We start from the raw sequence: 24,427 nt of genomic DNA, 5'->3' as shown, positions 1-24,427 counted from the left end.
GAAATTTGTGCCATCTAATGAGAATTAATATCTCAAAAAACGAAATCTCATTCACCCCCGCTCGAATATGCTGGTTGTGTAATTAATGCTCAGCATTTTCTTACATTTCTTTACACTCGCTTTTTACTTTAATGCTTTAGTTCACTTATTCCATCTGTTCTAGTTTATTAACTCTTATAATACTTCTATGTTCCGCTTCCTACCCTCTATCCCAGTGCCATACAAAATTCGCTTGCACCATGGGTGTCCATTTTTTTTTTATCCTACCATTTTTATTATTCGTCTGCTTTGCTTTTTATGTTTCTTTCAGTTTACGCCTATCTTTTCAGCCTGTGGTTTCAATTGTTTGTCACTGTACTTTTGAAACCCAACAAGATCATGGGCCGTTCACGCGAGCGATCAATGAAATCAATGTTTCGAGAAACCTAACACACCCTATTTTCTTTGACGCTTCCGTTTTACAAACTTGAGGCAAGATGCATTTCTCTTTTTTTCGATTGCCAAAAAAGATATGTCAAAAAGATATTATGTTTCATCAAGATCTTTAAAAAACTGGAAGTACGACCGCTCGCGAACGACATACCGGCTCGATGGAGACATTCTTTGTACGAATAATTCCCGACAAAATTTTTTTCAAGAGTTAAAAAACATGGATAAATAAAAACCTCGAGTACGGTATTTCGATATTCGACGCACACACAATCGACAATAAATTCTGCAAGAAAGAAAAAGAAAATAGTATCAAAATTCCCCGAAATTCTTCTCACAACAATTTACTACCAACATGCTGAAAATAAAATCTGTTTCTTATTACTGTTATAATATAAATAGGATATAACCAAAGAATGTCCCAAGAATCGAGCGCAGATTCTCACGATCAATGCGCAATATCTCTGTTTTTTTTTTTACGTTTTTTTTCTGTCTTTTTTTTTATATATATTTTTTTTATTTTTATTTTTTTTATATATTTTTTTTTTTTTCTTTTTAAATATGTAATATGAAATAACCCACGAGCAAGGCCAAGCCATTCAGCGCATCTCTCCATCACGGGTCAATTAAAATGGTCATGAGGTGGGCCACTCTTTGAAATCAAAGCCTTGCTGGGGTTTAGGGGCGCTGGCGGCATACCCACCTTGGTTGCTTTCTCCTCCTTGATACGAACGCTGAGGATAACTGGTGTCAGCGTAATTACCATATGCAGAGTACCCAGTATAATCCGGAGTTTTAGCTGAACTGCTACTGGACCCAGGTGCACCTGAGCCGGTGGTCTGTCGTGAATACATGTCACCTGGAACATTGATTTTCATCGTATTATCCAACTTCCCCACTTACCTCGTTTCGTTTATTCATAAGCTGTGGGATATACTTCTTCCCACGGTAAAGATACATTTTTGATACTTTTCATTGGCACTTTCATGCCATCGAGGAATAATTGTACACTCTTCGATAAATAATACATTAGAATTATGAATATTTATACGATTGCCGAATTGAACGTAAAGTATCTAAAATATATCTCTCGTTTTTTCTTTTTTTTTATATATATAGGAATATATAATAAAGAATATTTCCAAAATACAGAGGAATTATAATTAAAAATTATCGAGATCAGTCTTATGTTTAGAGAACAGATGTTACATGTAAATGGAAAGCATCGTGAGAAATTAAAAAAAAAAAAAAACGAATGCAGTTTAACGTTAATTTTATAAAAGATTGATTATGCAAAATAAGCAGAGAATTGTACTGATCTCAGAAGATTACAAACGAATCAACATCTATCGTAATTAGGAATAAAAATTGCTGTTAAAGAATCTTATTATAATCTTATTATATTTTATATATATATAAAATTAAATCGAGCGAATTTTGATAAAGAAAATCTAGCAAGAAGTTGCAAAAAAGGTATTTAAAAAATTAATAAAATTCGAATTAAGATAATGAATTTGTTTCAGATTATACTGGTCGACAAAGGAAATGGGAGAAACGAGATCAGGATTGCGCTATACTACATTATAGTACATTTTTTTTTTTATAAATTCAAAATTTTTATATTCAATTTTATATTCCTTTTTTTTTTTTTTTTACAATGGCATTACAATAGATCAGAAGAATATAAGTACACTTAAAAAATTATTTGCAAATATCTAGTCTACTCTAAAAAAAGTAACGACAACCAATAAAGGGAGACTGGCCAATTACTTTTCTGGGAGGTATTAAAAAACAACCAATGAAAGTAGAAAGAAAATACTTGTATTGGATTACAAATAGGACAAAAAATGATCGATTTCGGATTAAAAAATTACAAAAATTAAGAGTGATGTAATGGATGAATAAGTGCGGAATGCCGATGATTACAATACTACGATATCCACTGAATCTTGTCTAAAACGTTTGTAAGCATAACGAATATTCTAAGCGTAGCTCTCTACCTTTAAGTATATACTAATAAAGATATATAAAACGATGTGATTTACATTTTTCATAATCCTAAATTGATCTGCATTAAAACTACGTATATTTATAATTTGTACAAATGAAATTACATGCTCTCAACATTCTAGACGCAAAAAAGAGAACAAGCGCAAAGACATGTAAAAATTACCAGATAATTAAACGAACTAACGAATGTGCAAATATTAAGGAATCGAGGAACAGCAGAGGATCGTAATAGGATTCAAATTTTATTCAGTAAAAAATAAATTTTTCTCTTCCATTTACAACACAATTTAAAATTCTTCGGTTTCTCGTTCTTCCAACCTCAATGCACGAAAAACTCATCTCTCGGTGAACTCCAAAAGCCAATAACATTAATTTATTGTATGTTAACAGACAAAAGTTATTATAAAAGAAACAGGCATTACATTTCTTGTAGACGATCTAAAGGAAATACTTAACTGTACAATAAATTTTTCCGCAATAAAAAATACTGTTAATAAGCGAAGCATGATCTCTCTCTCGATATATCACGCCAAATTACAATCATGCCGTCTCACTTCGCCGCGTGTTTATCGATCGTTATTAAAAATAATGATCAGTCTGTGTACAAACACACCCTGATACGACCAGTGATAATGATTTTCTAATTAGTTAATTATCATATACGTATAAAAAAATATTTTTTTTTTCTTTTCTAGTTTAAACAGACAGAGAAAGAAGAAGAGAGAAAGAAAGACAAAAAAATCAATAGATAATAAAATAAAATAATTTATAGCCAGGCTCGACTATGTGAAAATAGAACTGTATGATGCGAAAGGGTGGAAAGAGGAAAGAGTTTGTTTGACTGAGCTTGAAGACTCACCCTGCGGGCCAGAGGGGTTCGAGTTGGAGTTGGGCTGCGAGGAATTAGGCTGAGGGGGCTGAGGTGGTGGCTGAGTCCCAGGAGGGGGCCCATTTTGTGGCATATTCCAGGAGTTCCAAGAACCCCCGGGCCCGCCCCCCGCAGCCCCGCCAGTACCCGCTGTGGGCCCATAGCCCCCTGAAGCGGCCGCTGCCGGCCCACCTGCGATTATCAACCATACAAAATATGTCACACCATTTTCTCCAAACTTCTTATTAATATATATATTCATCGTTTTAATGCCAAGAACGCATGGATCGAATGATATAACTTTAATAATTTTCGAAATTTCAAAAGTGTGTGATAAAAGAAATAAACATTATATTTCAGAAAAATTTTATTCAAGAAATTGTTGAAGGTATGCTGTAACTCTTTATTAGAGAAATCGTTTTCCAATTTTTTTTCATATTTATGAGTCGAAAAGATCTTACCTGAAGACTTTCCAAAGTAAAGCCGAGTAAATTATTCTATTGGGGTAAATTTTAAAAACAAATTATTTTCAGATAATTTTCCCCATAGTGTTAGTATCCTTGGCACTAAATTTTCTTTCGCATTCTTAATATTCAATATCGTTTCGTTTAAATATTCATGCTCGATTCCCTCAGTAAATAATAAAATTAACATTGCGATAAGAATATATTTAAAATTATAAAGAAATATACATTGGACTACATCAAGATTCTATGAACGATAAATACATCGGTAATCATCAAATAACTTTCCAGCCAAGAAAAATAAAGAGAAATATAAAAATACATTTTTTTTAAATCTTATATTTATTTCGTATTCTTCAAGGAAAGCAAGCATGAAGGAAGAAATCACTGATGCTGAAGTTTAAATTACTCTGAAATAAATACTTGTGAATATATATGAGTATTATATATAAATATAATTAAAACTAAAAAAAAAATACAATTTGTTACAATATAAATATAGAAAATAGATATAATATTAAAAACATATGAGAAATAAGTAATGAGTCATTAATATAATTTCGATGTCCTATTGTATTTTTTTTCTATAATAATGAGAAAGAGAGAGAGAGAGAGAGAGAGAGAGAGAGAGAGAGAGAGAGAGAGAGAGAGAGAGAGAGAGAGAGACAGACAGAGACAGAGAAAAGATTAATTATTATATTATAATATATTATAAATATTTGTTATATTTTTATATTTTTATCTTTATTGTTTTTTCATCAAGGATATAAAGGAAGAGGATAGGATAAAAGTTATTATTAAACTTATTATTATATATTATCTTCTAAAGAAATATAAAATCAAGATTTTTAAATTGAATTTATAAATCTAATTCGAATTATCGTTATTTATTAAGATTAAAAAATTATTAATACTTAAATTACTAATATTAAAAAAAAAAGAGGAAAAAAAAAAGAAAAAAAAAAGAAAAAAGAATTTAAATGAGTCTAAGCTAAGAAAATTATACTAAAAACTTACCATAACTTCCATAACCTTGAGTAGCTGCTGCAGGTTGAACATTATAACTACTACCCCATTGATGATGTGGTGGTGGTGGAATTTGTTGTTGCTGAGGAGGGCCAGGTGGTGCACCCCAGCCCTGAGAATTATACTGAGTATATCCAGCAGCATATCCTCCAGTTTGAGGACTGGTACCCCAACCTTGATATTGCTGCATCATATTTCCTGGTGGACCCATTGGACCTCCCATCATAGGTCCACTCATCTGTCCATTTGGACCACCCATAGGTCCCATATTCCCAGCCATTCCCATTGGAGGTCCACCTTGTTGAGGTGGTCCCCACTGACCTTGATGACTATCATTCATTTTGCTAGAAGAATCTCTTGGTTCTGCGCGTTTAATTTCAACCTGTAATCAAAAATAATCAAACAATCTGAATGAAAATCATCATCGTTCATATTTCACGATTCGAATTAAGAGATATGAAATAGGATTTCGACCTCGATCGAATAAAAAATAATCCTATTTATACCTTAATTTTAATTTTCTCTTTTTCTTCATAAAAGTATAAGATTAAACCTTTAAAACTCGCCAAGTCTTACATCGATTCTAAATATATTCTAATTTTTGACTTGCCATATAACGCATATATACGATAATTCTAAACGTTTTGTTCTTTTAAATTGATACTTATATAATAAGAACTAAACATACGGTTATTAAGAGTAACATAGTATGAGAAAATTGTGTAAAATAAAATAAGTACTATAACTAATATAATTATATAAAATTATATAACACATAACATTAAATTATCATACTTATTCGTACTTATTATTATTTTACATTACAGTAATCTAATAATATATAATATATACTAGTGTGTAGGTATGCTATACCTGTTTTCCATTCAAGTTGACGAAATGCTCCGCTACGCATCGGTCCACTGCATCTTCATCCTCGAAACTGAGAAAGCCAAATCCTGTCGTCCAAACGTGAGAGAGTATATCAAAAGATGCCCCATATATTTATACAAAAAATACATTTCTTTTATATAACCCCACCATTTGAAATTTTTATCATACCATCAATATTACATTTTATTTTTTCTTCTTTCATTTATTTGTACATCTTTACATTAACTATCTTTTATTGTATAAATGATAATTATTATTAATTTGGAAAAACGTATTTATAGTATCTTACATATAATTTTGTTAATGTCAGTGTAAATATGTATTTTTTTAATATTTTGTAAACATTTATTTTACAAAAATTTATATAGTAATTTCATTTTAAATATTCATAAACTTAAAATACTTAATCTATAATAAATTTATGATGGCTGATTTAAAGAAGTTTTTAAACACTTATATACTTCTACTTTAAAAGATTGTTAATGATATTTAATATGTAAAGCATCAATATTCTTTTGTTAATATTTTGTTTTCAAGATATCACAAAAGACTATCAATTACATTATAAATATATATCCATCAATGCATATCATCTCAATTACAGGAAAGTATATGTCTTGCTCAAATAATAAAATGGATAAAAAAAAATTCATTTGTTGTACTCATTAAATATATTGACTTCTTGAATGCAGCCACCAAAAAGGAATAAATATATAAAGAACAAAGAAGTAACATACCTATCTGAGTACTGAATAATTACTACATTATATAAATATAAAAATTTTGATATTAAAGTAAAAAATTTTCAAGTAAAAAAGTTATCAAAATTAATAATATCTTAATTTAACATAATCAATATAAGCTGTAGATTATAAGTAATTTTTCATATACATATAATATGATTAAAGATAAATATAACTAAATGAGTTTGTTCAATGAATAATAAATGGATAATACTAATAAAAAATCGAATTTACAACATATCTTACTAGTAGCTTAACTTGACTTAAGTTATGTACATTTTAACTTATGTACTTAATAACCTGGTAAAGTCTTAAGCTATCCTTAATAAAACTTAGCCAAATCACTATATACATATATATATATGTATGTATGTATATATGTATATATATATTTAATATTAAATTTAATTTTATAACATAAAGTATCTTAACCATTTTTAAGGTAAGACAAGGCGAATTATTAAGAGTAGCAAAGTAGGATAAAAACACTACATAAATAACTATGTATAATGCATTGTGAGTTTCATGTATAAGATCTTAAAATATTTTATAAATACATATTGAAAATAAATAATATTAATTATTAAGACTGTGAATCAGGATATATTAATTATAATTATTAAAGGAAGCAAGAGCAGGGTCGTTAAAAAAAAAGGTAATCAAGCAGAGGAAGTTCAATGACCATAAATTATTAACTGACTTAAGCACAAAATCATATTTAACTTTATATTAATTACTAATTTTAAAGTTTGCACTTTTTTGTTTTTATATTTTTAATCTAAATAAAATTTTAATATTTTACTTTAATTAAATAATGGGTGTGCTGCATTCAAGTCAGAATTTTTGATTAAGTATATATATATATACACACACACACACGCACACACATACACACATATGTGTATGTATGTGTGTGTGTATAATATATATATAAAATAACAATAATAATAACAATAATAATAACATTAATAATAATAATAATAATAATAACAATAATAATAATACTAACAATAACAATATGTACGCATATATAATAATATAATGATATGTATCATAAATTATATCAATTGTATATTATAGAAAAATTTTTATTTCAAGAATTCTGACTATACTTTTCATCATATAAGAAACAAGATGATATGATATTTAAATATTTATAGAGTATTGTTTTTTTATAGTTTCCATAATAATTAAAAAAAAAAATTCCATTAAATACAAATAAAATATCATTAAATCATATTTCATTATGTATTTAAATTATTATTAACATGAGTTATTAAATGGAAACCACTTCAAACAATACTGGTTTAATTACATACAAAGAATTATTATAATGTACTCACCCCTTGATTTCTTCTTCTCTTGGTCATACATTATGACAACCTCCATAACTTTACCAAAACGGGTAAAGAAAGACCTCAAATCGGTCTCTGTCACATTACTTGGTAAGCCACCAAGAAAAACTTTCGGAAAGCCTCCACTGCGTTTTGGTTTTTGTTGAGTGCGTGGATTACATGGTTTCGGGTCAATCTATAACCAAACAATGGGAAATAAATATAGATAAATTTTCTTTTTTATCTATATCTTTATTAATTTCTTTTTTCTTTTTTCATGTTAAAATGATACTAACTGTGCGCCCATCAAGTTGATGTGGTCCATTCTGAAGAACTAATGGAACATTAGCTGGATCACTAAATGTTACAAATCCAAAACCACGACTGCGACCAGATTCACTGTTTTTCATAACAACGCAGTCAATTACTTCGCCATAACGGCCGAAGTAACGTTGAAGATTTTCTTGTGTTGTCTCCCAGGACAAACCACCAACAAACAACTTTCTGTAAGAAAAAATTTTTTTAGAGATAAATAATAAACTTATTATATAAATAATATTAATAAAAAAATGTCTTCTAAATAAATTACGATACGCGAAACAATATAAATAGAATAATATTTTTCGAATTCATTTTTTATAATACGTTATATAATAAAAGAAAATTTTGATATTTTGATAAATTTAATATAGCAAATATTAAATTTAGGTTAATTAATGCAAGAAATAGCAAAGTATAATTTTATTTAACACGCATAAAAAATACACGATTTATATTGTAAAATATATTTATCAATGACCTAATTTTGATAATAATCCATTAATGTACATAATATTGAAATATTTCATGACGCATTTTTTTTTATCAATAATGAAAATTCACGGAAAAATTGGTATATGCATAATAATATGCCGCTTAACGCATATCTATCAATAATCATAATTGGTCAAACGTGTAAGAAAATCGCGTAGCGATGGAGTATTGAAATGCTCTGATCTTTCAGGATATAGAGCATAAAAATAGAGAATCTAGAATTGAAGGATGTAATAAACGACGATGCAGTAGCATACTTTCACACCGAAATAAAATATCAAAAATATACATAATATTCTAAACCACCATACTCGTGCTTGTCGATTTTTCCAAAAGAGTAACATCTAAACAATCAAAAGTGTCGTAAGTACTAAGAACACTATGCAGAACCGGCATCGAACTATTCCCCTCTCACGAAAAACCACATATCTCATCGTTTATTGCTGCAGGAAAAAAAGATTGGCCTCGCATATCATGAAAATCATATATGAATAACGAAGCATGATGACATTTTGCGTAATGTAGATAAGCAATTTAGCTCATGATCAGGCAAACATTGAAAGCAAGTAAGAGATACGAAGTAACTGCAATACGCAATGGAGATCCCACGCAATAAACCCGACAATCCATGAACGCGTCGATCGAAAATTCTCGCATAAAAAATACTTTTCAATGGCTAGTAATATGCAATTCAGACTTACCCCTTTTCGTCGTCGTCCATTTCGGTCTTCACTCTCATAATATTTCACTTAAAACTACGAGAATGTTGTTAGTATTAGGGCGCGAATGGGAATATGGCACGATGCTTAGCGCGGACGAGGGTAATGGCTCCCCACAATGAACGCGACGTCGAGAACAGAATGTAAACGTAACGAAGCGACTCGCGTCACTTCCGTTCGTACACTAGTCAAATCAGCAATCGTATTCAGTACTTCAGGGACGTGCATACAGGAAAATTACGCCCTCTGCATTACAAATATCACGATTTTATATTTTATTTTCATTAAAATATTTCTATTTTATATAATTATATTTTTTCTTGAAAAATATTATATATTTAAAACAAAAATAATTAATATTTATATCGTTCAAACAGTCAGTTATTATTAATATTCTATATTAATCTACTTGTTTCATAATCTATACGAGTTAGATTATTACAATTATTACAACCCTGAAAAAAATATTATGTATATTTAATGAATTCAATATATATTTAAATAATCAATGCAATCGTCAATAATAATGTTTCTATGTTGTTAATGGATAAGTAAAAAATATGTCGAAATAAATATACTAGTTGAATATAGTAGTATTTCTGGGTTCAACGATCTGTCGTCACAGAGCATCCGCCATATTATTTTCACATTGGCGGGAAACTTTAAATCACATATAATTTAAAATATAGAAGATTCGTTTGATATATAGAAAAAATTAAATTTTTTCCACTTAATTGAGGTGAGAATAAGCACATTTGTATTGAAAAATGGATTTACATCATAATATATCTATAAATTCACATTTTTACAAACAAAACATATTAATTTCTTCCTTACATAAAAATGCAATCTTCTAGTCGTTGCATAATGCATAAAAAAACATTATATTGAGTAATAACATTTATATCTGTAATAATTTCATAAAGAACTTAAACAGAACGATGTAAATATTAGATTTTACATAATTTTATATATTATATAATTATATTAATTAAAAATATTGCATTAAATCCAACGCTAAACAAATATTTTTAATAAAAAACAAAAATAATTTTTTCTATACAATTTTTTTCATGATTTTTTTTTTTTTCATAATTATTTATACCATATAGACGATCAAATCTTTCATCCCATAAATCTGTGACAATGTAAAACACGCAGAACTGAACAATCAGACTTACCTTAAATATTTTTAAAAATATATTTCAAGTCAGAATTTTTGTTTAAACATTTACCATTATATTTATCATTTAAAAAAGGTTAAAAAAAAGGTAAAGTGTTTTTAAAAAGAAATTGATTAAATAAATTTCCTTAAATGGTAAGAATAATAAGTTCTAAATATACGAACAGGGTAAGATTATTCCGGTACAGTTTCTTTTTCATTTGCTTACAATTCGTTCCCATTCCATAATTTTTCCTTCACACGGTAGTTAGAGATCGTTAACTTCCCGGAAAGTAATAAACACTGTTAATCGAAGAATCGTAACAAAGATGGCCTAAAAATCAAAGGTTATCACGTGTGTATAATTCGAGGGATCGATTCCTCTTTCTCCTCCGCCTTTCCGGCTGAAGGATATCCACAAGGCGGCTAAAAATAAAATTATTTAACTCGAGCAACTCTTTCCTTCCTCGCCCGATTCATCCGGCCCGCCAATTTAATTTTAATTGCAAACGTTTGAATCACTATTAGAATTCTCGTTATTCAACCGCGATATAATTCGACTGGATAAAATAATCGCGGAACAAGCTTGTATCACAAAAAAAAAAAAAAAAAGAAAAAAATAAAACTATTCGAGCTGAACTATCCGTTTCTCTAAGTTGCGTGTCGCTCGACATTACGCACGATCGATCTTTTTAAAATTTTTATAACACACCTATGTCGCTCCTTCGCGTCTTAATCCGATCGTTCCGCTCGAGCAAGGATCGAGCATGGCGAATGGGAGATAATATGAAATTCACGAAGCGTAAAGGTAGTTCAATTCGCTTCTATTTCGACGGAAGTTCCTGCTTTACGGACGCGACGCTATAGTGTGTCAGCTTCGACTGTTCTTACTAACCGGCCTTTAGTAACGTTCGTTATTACGTTCTAACGCGAGCACGCGACGATCGCGTAGGTGTGTGCTACACATTTATTTTATGCATCTTGTTACACAATACGTTAAGCAGATATACCCGTGTATATACAACTCGTTCCTCTCTTCGGCATTCGACAAGAGTAAACAAATGTCTCGCTTACTCACGAATGAGCATGAATAGAGAATAGTAATATCGCGTATGACAATGAATTCACCAAGGTATCGTAACGATATCACGAACGCGTATCTATATATCTTTGATTGATAAAATAAGTAATTTAAATTTATATATATATACATATATAGATATAGTAAATAGTACTCACGGTACACGTTCAAAAAGAAGATTTAATTTCAAAGCAATTTTTTAACTTTTGAGAATTTCTAAAAACACACTCTTCTTTTTTAAAAGTTGTCTCGAGGTGTATAAAGTTCCCACAGATAAGAGTACTTTTAGAGGGTCACGAGTTCTAAATTTAGAATCCGTTTACGTTCGACCGTATACCGTTTGTTCCAAAATTTAGGTAATCAGGTCTATATCGATAATTCTCCCGTAAAAATAGAAAACCATTCGTTTTCGAGTCGACTAATTTGATCGCAACACTCCTATTGAAATATATATATATATATATATATATACATATACACACATACATACACAGAGTAATTTTACAGTTCATTGCTTTTTCATGCATCGCGCATATTATATCAACGCGAACACACTCGCGCGTCCTCTTCATGGAAGATTCCAGTTGGAAAAATCGACAAGCTCGTTCAAAAAACATCTACAAGAAATTCTTACGTAATTTTCCATATCCTCCCTTTTCGAAAATCTGCAAAAAAAAAAAAAAAGAAGTATTATCATGCCACGATCACACGATAAATGGATCTCTGTACGTAACGGACGGAGGAGACAATTTATCGAATCGGATTCTATCGAAAGTAACCGAGGTCAAGAGCATAGAACCAAGCCTGCGTATATCGACTCCATTTCCTTGATATCCGAACGAAAAGTTTCTGCCCCGTCCGTTGAAAAGCTTTAGTATATCCCGGCCGATCAGGTTGCCTGGGTCTAGCCGGGTGACTGCTTGTTGCCTGACGACTGCTTGCCCGACTGGCTGACTGCTAGCCGGCTTTCAGTCTCGTCTGGTTCAGTCGCCGCTCCGACATCCTGCTCGCAACACGACCGCGGCCGGTGCCACGACGGGGGCCTCCGTGCCTTTCCACGTTTCTCTCATCATCTCTTCGTTTACGGTTATCTGTCATACCGTGGCGGATGCAGCGGGGCCGTAACCCGGCTTTTTTCGGCGCCAGTTAAGACCCACGTGCACACGCCGAACGCTGAACCCGGTCGGAAGAAGTTGCTCTAGAAACCAAGGTACACGTATTCACGGTGAATAATGGAATCTGTTGCTTCGTCTGATAGGGGAGCGCGTATTGTACACCATTTATTAATATAAATTGAATGGTGGAAAGTTAAGGAAGGTGTCGTATATATATATACTCGCGGATCGAGAAACGGATTTTCGGTCGGTACAGTGATTGTGTGAGAATCTCGTTGTTTTCGCGAGTGAGAATGGAATTTGGATCGAGCGTGATATTATAAATTGCCAGGATGAAATTCGAAGTTTTATTTTTCCGGCCGGCTTACGTAAGTGCTTCCGCATTTAATAAATTAAGACGGCTCGAATACAAAGGATATTTGTTTGGAACGTCGAGTTGCCGTTTAATGAGATTGTTCAGCCGTGAACCGGCGAACTCGTCGAGAGGCCGCAAAAGCCTTTCGTTATTATCATCAGCTCTCGAACTCGAAAAGTCGATGACTCTTTCAAACTTGTACTTGGCTTGCTTGTCTTCGATTCGAGTCACGGCTACGAGTCAAGTCTACTCTTCTGACGCCTCTATGATTTGGCCTGAACCGCGGCTCCACGTCTGTGGGAACAATTAACGGAGGCCTAACGTTCCACGCAACAACTTTTAATAACTCGCCTCTTCTTTGCTCGATCCCTTCTTCTCGAAAATACAATCGTTCGGAAGTTAACGAGACCGGGCAGTCACGAGAATTTAACCGCAACGTGTGTTCAGCCAGTCGACCACTTTATCGTGACTCACCGAACGTATGCAAATCTCTCTCTCTCTCGTAGAATTGATTAAAATAAATGGAAATTTCGTCGCTCTTCTGAATATTGTCACACTTACTCGCAACGTACGTATATATATATATATATATTTATACGAATATACAAATTCATATAAAATTCATACGAATTTAATATATATATATTTTCGAAGGAATCGTGTATGTACCTCGTATATACAAATTTCAATTTCCACTTTCTCGAAGATTATTTTAAGAGAGACGAGGATGTATCGACCGTTTCTATTCGTGGTATACCGACGACGATGACGACGATCTTCGAGATTCTTCTTTTTCCCGATTCATCTTTATCCTCGTAAGCAAAGAAAAGAACTAGGAATCGTATCCTACCGTAGGAACTAGCGGAGATCTGGAGCTGACTTTCGGCTTAAACCGGTTCTCCCGCCTTTAGTATACCTCCTCATTCCTGCACGTCACTTCGAATCGCATCCTTTAACGGGACGAACACCGGGATTTCGTGGATTTGCCGATTCAACCGTGTAATCGCGATTGTCAACACTATCGTGTCACAACGCGAATCTATCGATTTCTAACGGTATCAAAGCGTATTTTCCCTCCAACGATGACGACGATCGATCGTTAATGGTCGATCTCGTCGGTGAAAGGTGTAATAAGGAAGAGAAAGAAGGAGAACGATGGAAATTATCGATAAAACAGCCGCGCCAATTTCCCTCGCACTTCAAATTATCTTCGAAGGTGTTATTATTCCAGAGCAATCTTGTTCAAACTAGATAAGATTAATCGCGTCGCGGACGAATATTAAATTTACGCGTCGTCTTCTATTGAATATTATTGCACCGGCCAAGATAAATCGCGTTAACCGTGGATTTTAACGGGAATCTGATTTTTCTTTTCCCCATTCCACAAGAGAGAATAAACGCGGGAAGATTGTGAGAACGGAAACTGGTGTGTGAATAACGACTACCAACAATCGTCGATGACCATCAAGCGATCTTTCATTTAACGAATAATTAATTTACAGTTAACGAGAAAGTCCTTTCCTCCAGTGATTTAATGCCATTTCTATTCTCGTGGAAATATATATATATATATATATATATATATATATTTCCTTGTTTTAGAATCGAATTAACCGTTAACTTAGTATTTTACGGTACATCAGGTGTTTTTCCTTGTTGGTCTGGCGCGAATAAAACGATTCCTTTGTGCAACGAAATTCGATAACTGCCCGCATTCGCAAAGATATGTATATCAGTTTGCCTGGGAACCGGTTTTCTCAAGGGACAATTCTTCGTCTATACCGTTTAGGGAATCAATCTCAGCTAACCGTACGGAAGACGAATGCTTCTTATATTTTCACAGATCGACAAACGCGCGTAAGTGGGACTGCTACGCAATTTCTTCGTCCTCTTTGAAATTCGAAACACGACGAAGGGAAAAAAAATATTTAACGGTATTCCTCTTGAAAAATCGAAAAATCGAAGAATGCAAAATATTCTTAGAGAAAACGTGTTTTCTCATTATTTGTGTTACTAGAATGAGCCAAGTATCGGATTAATTGATCAAGAAAGTCTTCTAACGGAGCCAAGTCCTCGTTCTTGGATATACTATTATCTAACCTGCGGTTTTGCAAACTCGCGCAGCGTTATCCGTCTCGTTATCGTCGGTTCTCACGACGTAGCAGCAGAAAATACAGCAGACAGAAACTAATATCCTCGAATCGGATAATCAATCTCAAGTTTTTTACAAGTTGCTTGATCCCAATACAAATAATCGAATTCATTAGAGTTTAAATATTATCCATCGATTGAGTCAGAGATCGTTTCGATCGATTATCGATAGGCTAGTATCGACTCATCGAGCCGAGTATGCACGCGTGATTCGAACGACGTACGAATACGAATTATTATATTAATCTATCGGCGTTCGACAATCGAAGAAGAGTTACGAAATATTCAACGTAGAAGCGAAACGGAGCCACGTATCGAAAATCAAATATTAATTGGGCGAGACGAAAAGTTCGAGTCAGTGTATCTATCGTGTCAACACGTGTGCGATCTCGATCGATCGTGCATAATTGATCGTGTCGATTTTTACCAACGAAGATATAATTGGTAATCCGTTTGTAATCCGACACCACCGTTTTTTTTTCTTTTTTTTTTTTTTCCATTTCTTTCAGATTAACATGAACGATCGTTTCGCAAAGGTTTCGAAATTCTTCCCGAACAGCTATGGGATTCGGCAGAATGCAGCGTTGGCGTTATTGATAAAAATACTCGATGTAAGTAATGGTAGTTTTTTACGAAATAACCGACCAGTTACATCATATCCGAAGATAACGTATCGTTTGACGAAGATAATCGGTTTCGTTCAATTCGTTTCCCACAAGGCTAATGTAAAAATAAACGACTGACCAAACAACGAGCGCTTTTATAGTCATACAGAGAACAAGGCAAAAAATACACGGCTAAAGTTTGCTCTTTAAATGGCAAACGAACGTGTCGTGCCAAAGTCCAATGAATATAAAGAATATTATATTCCTTTGAAACGTGCCGAACGTCAAATTCATCCAGGTGTCTTTATTTTTTTTTATTCTCTCTCTCTCTCTCTGACGATCATAAATCAATCGACGTTCGTTCACTGGATTTTGAAATCGTCGAAATTGTCGCGAATATAGAACATGGAAGAAAAGCGTAATATTACGAGGCGTTGTTCCACAGGTTTGAGCGACCGGTGCTCGGTATCGAGAAGGAGGAGCGATGGGATCGTACGAAGAATTTCCAGCACTCGCGCTAATCAACACATTGGAATCATTAAAGAAGGGGATCACGGGCGCTAGAAAGATGAACCCAGCCGGAGATCCACAGACCCCACGAGATCAATGGATGAGGTGACGTTTCACCCAGTGATGCGTAAACGACGTGGACTGGCCAGCGCCATTCTGGGCCTGATAGTGGGCCTTCTCCTAGGTTTCCTCATCCAAAGCTACAAGATACTCTCCTCGAGCAGCCAACATCAACGGTTAAACGTTTACGCGTCCTCGATGCCTGGCTCGCGGCTGTTAATCAAACCATCGGCGAGAAACGTTCCGAAATTGGAAGACGACGAGCGGATAAACAGTTCCTCGACCAGTTTGGTGTTCGTGGGCGTGATGACGGCGAGCAAGTATCTGGATTCGCGAGCCAAGGCCGTCTACGAGACTTGGGGCAAGGAGCTGCCGGGAAAAATTGCCTTCTTCTCGTCCGAAAACTCGGTAGTCCCGAACAATTGCCCCGATCTACCGTTGGTGGCGTTGCCCCGTGTCGACGACACGTATCCACCTCAGAAGAAATCGTTCATGATGCTTCAGTACATGTGGAACAACTACGGGGACCGTTTCGAGTGGTTTCTCAGGGCGGACGATGACGTTTACGTGAGGACCGATCGTCTGGAGCAACTGCTACGATCCGTCAATTCCAACAGGGCGATGTACATCGGCCAGGCGGGAAGAGGAAACTCGGAGGAGTTCGGCCTCCTCTCGTTGGAGTACGACGAGAACTTTTGCATGGGCGGGCCAGGCGTTATTCTGTCCAGGGAGACGTTGAGAAGAATCGTGCCCCACATCAAGTATTGCCTCAGACATTTGTACACCACTCACGAGGACGTTGAATTGGGAAGATGCGTGCAAAAGTACGCCGGTATACCTTGCACCTGGAGCTACGAGGTAAATTTTCTTTTCATTTCCAATTTTCACATCGATGAATTGTCGATCCTTTTTCCCTCCCACAATTTATCGCCAACGAAAAATTTATTTTCGAACTTTGCTCCTTGCTCCGTGCGCTACGCTTTCCTCTGCATCGTCCGGTTGCACGGACGACGTGTCTCGTACTCATGCAACTATTAAATCTATTTTTGGTCATCCTGTTTTCTTCTCTCTCCCGATATACATACACCGTAATAAATGGGAACGTTGATAACACGTGTAATTTGTTGATCGTCGTCGCAGACTCACGGTTCGTTTCAACGACACGATATCCCACAGAATGTTATGCGTCTCCTTTCTCGACAATTTTTATATATCATATGAAATTTCTTCCTTCGAGAACGAAGATTCTTCTTCTGAGAATTCTACGTTTCCTGCGTATTAATGGAAAATTGTGTCACGATCAGATTCAGATGACTCGAATCCATATTTGATCATTTTCGACGATATTTGAAAATACGATAAATGGTATAAAACGATCTGTTTCCATTCGATGTGTATATATTATCGATTTAAATATAAGCTACGCATCTGCATCATATACAGGGTACGCTATCATTGGGTTAACTCGGAAGGTACAATGCACAGATGAGGATGTTAGTCGTTAAGTACAAGCGAATAGTACCCTGCTAACCCAGTGGCCAGATCGAGTCATTCTCCTCCATCTTGACACTCGGCATTAGGTCGAAGTGCTTAAGTAACAATTTAGTAGCACGAAGCGCTTAAATCTCTTATCGCGCTCCTTGCAATAATTTAATCGAACTGCACGTTTGCATTCACGATTGCGCTCGCGGTTCCACGATGTGGAACGCGAATTATTATGTCATTTTGCCAAGGGCAACATTGAACATCGAAACACGATCCAATAAAATTAATTTTTTTTTTTTTTTTTACGCCTGTTTTCGTTGGCGTTAAGAGAAAAGGTTATTCTGGACGGAAGGAAGTTTCAATAAAAAAGAAAAAAAAAGGGAAAGAAAGAAAAAAAACAGAGAGATAGATCTCTTTCTCTCCTTTTCTTCAAAATACGTACGTGTTGGAAATGATCGGCCGGGAAGAGAAATTTACGATCGATGTTTTTCCTCGAAATCTGAAAATTATCGATTCGAGGATGAACATGAGAGGCTTGGACAACATTTCACTCGAAAGGTAAAAATGGAGAGACGAGGATGTTAGTAGTTAGATACGAACTAAATCGTAGCCTAATAACCTACTGACAGCCCGTACGTTCCCGTCTTCATGCTCGCCGTAAGGTCGAAACACTTAATAGCCATTCTTACGACATGCAATAACTACGAAGTGTTTGTCGTACATACAATTTTTATACTGTTTCTATGTCAATCTATTGATTGATCGAGGCGCATTACAGTCATGACGATAGATTTACGATTTGAGTATAACGTTCTTGTTTTCTCTCTCTCTCTCTTTTTTTTTTCTTTTAAAATTCCATATTTCAATTTTAAACTTTTTTAACCGGATAAAATTTGCAGGAACGTTGAAACAAATGAATAACGTTAGAATATGACCAAGTTAATTCAAGAGATGTAACAGTAGAATAATTCCTCGTAATAAGATACTACCACACCCAGTCTCGCAGCTTGATTAACACTTGCTCCTCGACTAAGATGCGGTTTCGTATACGCGCTAATATTTATTATGAGACCAGTGAACCGGCAGGAAGTTTACGATATTTTAGAATCTCTGAGCCTAAATTCTAAAAATATTCTTCGAATCGAAGAATATTCTTTTTCGAAGATATTACAAGCTCGTTATATCGCGCGAAATCAACGACGAAATCTCGAATATCTTCTGTCCGTGGTAAACGGCGACATTGTCATCATTTGTCCGCTTTTAATCTTAATTGAAAACAGCTGGAACAATTTACTGGATGCTTTCGCTCTTTTGCAGATGCAGTCTATCCTGTATCACAACAGTTCCGGGGCGCAAGCGTTCACCGGAAACTTGAAGAAAAAAGAAGTTCACCGTGCTATTACGTTGCATCCTGTTAAAAATCCGCCGCACATGTACAGATTGCACAATTACATGAGGGTTGGTATCGATGTCATCTCTCCCTTCCTCTTGTTCCCTCAGTTTGCAAAAAGCTGCCTCCCCTCTTTTTTTCGTTTTCCAGGGACTTAAGATTCAAGATCTGCAACAAGAGAGACTCAATCTTCACAGGGATATTTACACTATGGCGAAGCAATTGGGGATCAGAGTGGAGAATCTGAAGAATTACGAGATAGCCGATCGTGTCCCACTGTTTCCAGTCAAGCCTTATTCGAAACTGTATCCCGGTGACACCGAAATATTGGGTAAATGGTTATATTTGCCAAGAATTTCGAGGCCGTGAAATTAACAACGGAGGGGAATGGGCGGGTGTTTAAAAACGATGTCATTGAGATAAACTCGATCCTCGAAACGTGGAGCGTAACAGTTTTCGAAACTGCGGGATATTTGACGAGGCGAGCGTGAATCATTGATTTCAAGAACAATCGCGTTTCCCTGGATGTGCGTTATTAATAGAGCCATTTAGACCGATTAGCCCGTGCGAATTGATCGTCGGGAGCGTGGCAGAGAGCGGAGCAGATGCGAGCCACGACACGATTCGTTTGAGCCCATCACACGGAACGATCGGGGACTTCGATCGTGACTCTACTAATTTTCATCTCTTCTGCGCTTTGCATTCACGCCTAATTCACGAGTACGCATAAAACGGATTTCACATTCGCGCTCCCGTGATAACAACGTCGAATAATTTCGAATGCATCGATGGATATCCGAGATATAAGTCATTTTATGATATACGATACGATGAATAATCTTATATCGCGAAAATTATTATTTTAATTATGTAAGTTTTTATAAGAGAGAGAGAGAGATTTTCGTTCCATTTCTTTGTTACGTTATATTTTTCTTTGTTTGATTCAGGTGTTTCGGCAGGACTTCGTTCGTTCAAACCGACGACGAGCGACGAAGTAATTCCTTGGGATTTCTTGTCGAGATCCGAGTACAGCCTAGGGGATTCGAATCCCAGAAGAAGAATTCACAGCGACATAAAAGAAGGTTTGGAGGACATTACGAGAGAAGTGATGGCTTCCATAAATGCCTGTTCACGGCAGCGTGGCCGAGTAGTCGAGGAAAGGTCAACTCTTTACGGGTACAGAAGAGTAGATTCCTACGGCGCTGACACGATATTGGATCTTCTTCTCGTGTATCGAAAGTACAGAGGTAGAAAGGTTACGCTACCTGTCAGGAGGCACGTGTATCTTCATCAACATTTCACAGGTAGCCTTCAAGCCTGAAGAAATTTTCTCTGCCTTTAGAAAACGATGAAATGAAAAGCGAGACGAATTGAAAAATATTCTTCTCTTTCCTTTCCTTCTTTCTTTCTTTCTTTCTTTCTTTCTCATTCGCAGGTGTGGAAATGCGAGAAACAGTGAACGGTGTGGAAGTCGACGAAACGCAAAAAAATCGAGAGAGCGACAAGTCGTTGCAGAATATATTCCGCGGTGGTTTCTTAAATTTGAATTTCAACTTCGAGGAAGTGGATCCGGTCAAGGATAAGATGGTTCATTTTATTCTACCATTGTCCGGAAGATACGAGATTTTTCGACGATTCCTTCAAAATTACGAAGAGATCTGTTTAACGAGCGGAGAGAGGACCGCACTGTTGATCATGCTCTATCATCATAGAACGGAAAACTCGTTCAATCGAACGATAGATTTGGTGGAACGATTGAAATACAAGTATCGTAGCGCCAGTATTGATATTATTCCTATTTCTGGTACATTTTCCAGAGCCAAGGCTCTTAATTACGGTGTATCGAGATTGAAGAACAACGATTTAATGCTGTTCATCGACGTCGATATTGCATTTACCGAGTCGGCTCTCTACAGAATTCGCGTCAATACTCTTTTAGATAGACAAATGTATTTCCCGGTGGTGTTCAGTCAATATGATCCAAAGATCGTTTACGGGGACACGAAAAGTCCAGACACGTTCGCCATAAACGAAATGGCGGGATATTGGAGGCAATTTGGATTCGGCATCGTCTCCTTGTACAAACAGGATTACAAACACGTGGGCGGTTTCAATCTATCCATCCAAGGATGGGGCAAGGAGGACGTAGATTTCTACGAGAGGGTGATCAAGTCGAGTATCAAGATCTTTAGAGCGGCTGACAAAGATTTGGTTCACGTTTACCACGATGTCGAGTGCAGTAAAGATCTGTCGGAGACGCAATGGTCCATGTGTATGGGAACCAAGGCTGACACGTTGGCTGGAACAGAGACGTTAGCCCAAATGATTTACGAAAATCCGGAAATATTGCAATATGCCAAAGCCAGGCGGGCTAATTTAACGCGTGCTGCGGGTTGAACGAAACGAGCGATCTTTAAAATAACTACCTTATCTCGGTCGATAAGATAGAAATCATGAGTCTAACCATGCGATGTCGTATGGAACATCATCGTAGATAGAATAATATTTTGTATATACACGGTGTAATTAACGGAACTGAAAACGTACATTGAATATTTAATCGTCGATCGCGAATTCACCAAAGTTTTTTTTCCTCTAATAAGATTAGATCGTAATGATCAAGTTGAACTGTGTGTTGTGTCGATAAAACAGATCTTGTAAACTTTAATTTATAATAAAATAACGAAGATATATTTAACGAGAGAAGTATTGAATACTTCGATCATCGTTTATCTTTTTACGTATAAACATATACTTTAAATATTAGAAATTATTAACGATATACAAAATATCATTGATGAGGAAAAGAGAAAAAAAAAAAACTTCAATCGACGCATTGATATTTTGTATATCGATTATTAAATCTTGGCATTATTTTTACGTTATAAATGTGATGTATCGCTTTTCGGTTGCTACTAGTTTACTGAATATTCATTAAACACACCCGGAAGAGCATACTAGTATTTCTTTTTTTTTTTTTATAAATACTACGTTCCATCATTAATAAATTTATTTGTATTATAATTTAAAAAAAAAAAAAAAGAGGCGAAGAATTTATAAAAAGTTGTGTTATTAGTTCCGCACGAAAGTGAATAATTTCGTGACTAAATAAGTTGAAACGATTTAAGATGCCAATACTCCTAATAAACGTAGCGTTACGTCATCGAACAAATTTTGTAAGTAAATGTGATATTATTGTGCCTTGTGTATAAATTTTAATTTGTGAATTTTACGTATACTGCCTATTTTATTTTATTTCTTTATCTACACCGCAAACAGTATCGTACAATTTCTAGCAATGCGAGTTTTGCATAATCATTTATACAATTCGTTAAGATGCTTCGACGTTTTATCGAAATAAAATTTCTTTATTATAAATAATTTTGTTTGTTACCTTTGTCAATCGTTATTACCTTAGAAAAGAAAGAAAAAAAGTTTAAAAATATAAATTGCTCTTCTATCATTATCAATTTATCGCTTCGAAACTTCCTTCTCTCTTTATTCGATCTTCTACATCTTCTCCATTCCCAGAGGAAAATATCTCGGACGCTATCCATATTTTTCCTCGGTTAGAAAGTGTCTTCAACTTATAAGGTTTCGCTCAAGGTCTTCTTAAGGATCGTGATGAAATTTTCTCGTTAGTTGAAGATAGCAATTAACCGATATCTCGTGAATAATCTTTTCCCAATTTAACTAATTCCTCGTTTCCTGATAAATATCCTCTTTAGTTAATGGTTAATTCCTCATTTTAAATTTATATTGAATTTTCAAAAGACATTTAATCTCTTAAATAAACATCGTCTCATCTTTCCAATTAACCTCGTATTTCGTTATAATATCTCTTCTGATAACGCTTTATACATCATAGAGATGTAAAAATAAGATTCGTTTGATCTTCCTCTTACAATTTATCTACGTATAAAAAAAATTTTTTAATCTTACTAAATTATTACAATTAGCATATTATACATATTTATATACGTATAACTCGCCTGCAATTTCTACTAATAAAGTTTTAAAAGATTACAGGCATCATTTCCTTAAATTGCTGCGAATTAGTTAATTGGAAGCGGAAATTAGCTCAAATATTAATTGTTGTAGAGAAATAACAATTATTCGTAATCCATGTCCAATCTTATCGGCGCTTCTCGGTCGTAAAACGAAAAAAGTTTTAAAACTTATACGAGTAAAAAAAGCAATTTATCGTGAAGAAATAGATCAAATTGATTGGAAATTTATCGAATCAACCTGTCTCGAAGACGACTGGCGCCAAATTGCCTATAAAAGAAGAAAGAACGAAGAAACGAGACAACAGACATTATTTCCGGCCACGCAGTGCCTAGGAAATTATAATTTATCAGTGAAGCTTAATGACGTCGTGCGTCGTTTGTACGACACACAGTATGGCACAAACGGCGAAGTAAGTCGCGTGATATTTAAGTGCGAATCTTTATATTACGCCGTAATTGCACGCGATAAAGTTGGAACATCATTCGACCCTGGTTCATTTCTCGATCAATAAAGGAATTAATCTTAAAGGAAGGATGATCAAACTGTGCTTAATTCTCCCGGTTGTGGCTATTTTGATCGACAACCACGTGGAGGCGAGGATTCTGACTCAATGCGAAGCCGTGCAAGAGCTTCAAAAAGCTCAAATCCCGAGAACCTACATCAGCAACTGGGTCTGCCTGATGCAGAGCGAGAGCGGAATGAACACACGGTTGGTCACTGGTCCAAAAACAGCCTCGAGCTACAGTTTCGGAATCTTCCAGATCAACAGCGCGAAATGGTGCTCCAGGGGGCACAGCGGAGGGATATGCAACAAACGTTGCGAGGATTTCGCGGACGACGATATAAGGGACGATATCGAATGCGCCAAGAAGATTCAGGCTATGGAGGGATTCAAAGCGTGGGACGGTTGGATGAAGAAATGCAAGAACAAGCCGTTGCCGAATATTGGAAACTGCAAACGACGAAAACGATGGTTGGAAATATTATTGGAATTGGAGCAATAAAATTTCTTCGTCGTTGAATTATCGGGTATCGGTTAATTAACGAAAATTGTAAATTACAAATATGATGTAAGATGATTGTTCGTACATCGCCATCATTCGATAATTAATTGTTCAATAGAGATGAAAATATAAAGCGTTTTATCTATTATTTTCCCAATATTCTTACTTGAGCTTGAAATAATACCGCCTCTTTGTGAAAAG

At 34.9% G+C, this 24,427-nt stretch overlaps 3 protein-coding genes across 8 annotated transcripts in view; 2 read left to right on the top strand and 1 right to left on the bottom strand.

Moving 5' to 3' along the window:
• Nucleotides 1-9,445, bottom strand: part of LOC409961 (heterogeneous nuclear ribonucleoprotein 27C) — a 33,646-nt gene extending 24,201 nt beyond the window's left edge. The window contains exons 1-7 of one of the 4 annotated variants that reach the window (XM_006560415.3): nucleotides 9,280-9,445; nucleotides 8,062-8,269; nucleotides 7,775-7,961; nucleotides 5,671-5,753; nucleotides 4,789-5,179; nucleotides 3,299-3,499; nucleotides 1,133-1,288 (exon numbers count right to left, since the gene is read on the bottom strand). In XM_006560415.3, the coding sequence (XP_006560478.1) occupies nucleotides 1,133-1,288; nucleotides 3,299-3,499; nucleotides 4,789-5,179; nucleotides 5,671-5,753; nucleotides 7,775-7,961; nucleotides 8,062-8,269; nucleotides 9,280-9,317 (1,264 nt within the window). In that variant the 5' untranslated portion in view covers nucleotides 9,318-9,445. The remainder of the gene's footprint in view (nucleotides 1-1,132; nucleotides 1,289-3,298; nucleotides 3,500-4,788; nucleotides 5,180-5,670; nucleotides 5,754-7,774; nucleotides 7,962-8,061; nucleotides 8,270-9,279) is intronic. The other 3 variants (XM_006560416.3, XM_006560417.3, XM_016915913.2) reach the window with 3 other exon arrangements.
• A 2,594-nt stretch (nucleotides 9,446-12,039) lies between these two features.
• On the top strand, nucleotides 12,040-22,681 carry LOC413549 (chondroitin sulfate synthase 1). 3 transcript variants are annotated; one of them, XM_396991.7, is made up of 7 exons: nucleotides 12,041-12,750; nucleotides 15,671-15,772; nucleotides 16,212-17,194; nucleotides 19,139-19,279; nucleotides 19,362-19,542; nucleotides 20,159-20,515; nucleotides 20,647-22,681. In XM_396991.7, the coding sequence occupies exons 3-7, from the start codon at nucleotides 16,373-16,375 to the stop codon at nucleotides 21,606-21,608; spliced, it is 2,463 nt and encodes an 820-aa protein (XP_396991.5). In that variant the 5' UTR covers nucleotides 12,041-12,750; nucleotides 15,671-15,772; nucleotides 16,212-16,372; the 3' UTR covers nucleotides 21,609-22,681. The 3 variants fall into 3 exon arrangements, with proteins under 3 accessions (XP_006560484.2, XP_396991.5, XP_006560483.2); XM_006560420.2 differs by lacking the exon at nucleotides 12,041-12,750 and adding an exon at nucleotides 12,758-13,023; XM_006560421.3 differs by lacking the exon at nucleotides 15,671-15,772 and having other exon boundaries at nucleotides 12,040-12,750.
• An 828-nt stretch (nucleotides 22,682-23,509) lies between these two features.
• Nucleotides 23,510-24,374, top strand: LOC113218576 (lysozyme-like). The gene has a single exon (XM_026444740.1). The coding sequence runs from the start codon at nucleotides 23,756-23,758 to the stop codon at nucleotides 24,224-24,226; it is 471 nt and encodes a 156-aa protein (XP_026300525.1). The 5' UTR covers nucleotides 23,510-23,755; the 3' UTR covers nucleotides 24,227-24,374.
• The last annotated feature ends 53 nt before the right edge of the window (nucleotides 24,375-24,427 follow it).

The sequence above is a fragment of the Apis mellifera genome, linkage group LG13 (genome assembly GCF_003254395.2).
Source record: "Apis mellifera strain DH4 linkage group LG13, Amel_HAv3.1, whole genome shotgun sequence".
In the NCBI taxonomy this organism is placed as follows: domain Eukaryota; kingdom Metazoa; phylum Arthropoda; class Insecta; order Hymenoptera; family Apidae; genus Apis; species Apis mellifera.
The sequence above is the reverse complement of the archived record's forward strand: the minus strand, read 5'-3'. Positions and strand labels throughout refer to the sequence as shown.

Coding starts and splice junctions, on each gene's coding strand:
- LOC413549 (XM_006560421.3), top strand. CDS start 16,373: ATGGATGAGGTGACGTTTCACCCAGTGATGCGTAAACGACGTGGACTG. Junction 17,195..19,138: donor CTTGCACCTGGAGCTACGAG/GTAAATTTTCTT, acceptor GCTCTTTTGCAG/ATGCAGTCTATCCTGTATCA. Junction 20,516..20,646: donor TCTTCATCAACATTTCACAG/GTAGCCTTCAAG, acceptor TCTCATTCGCAG/GTGTGGAAATGCGAGAAACA.
- LOC113218576 (XM_026444740.1), top strand. CDS start 23,756: ATGATCAAACTGTGCTTAATTCTCCCGGTTGTGGCTATTTTGATCGAC.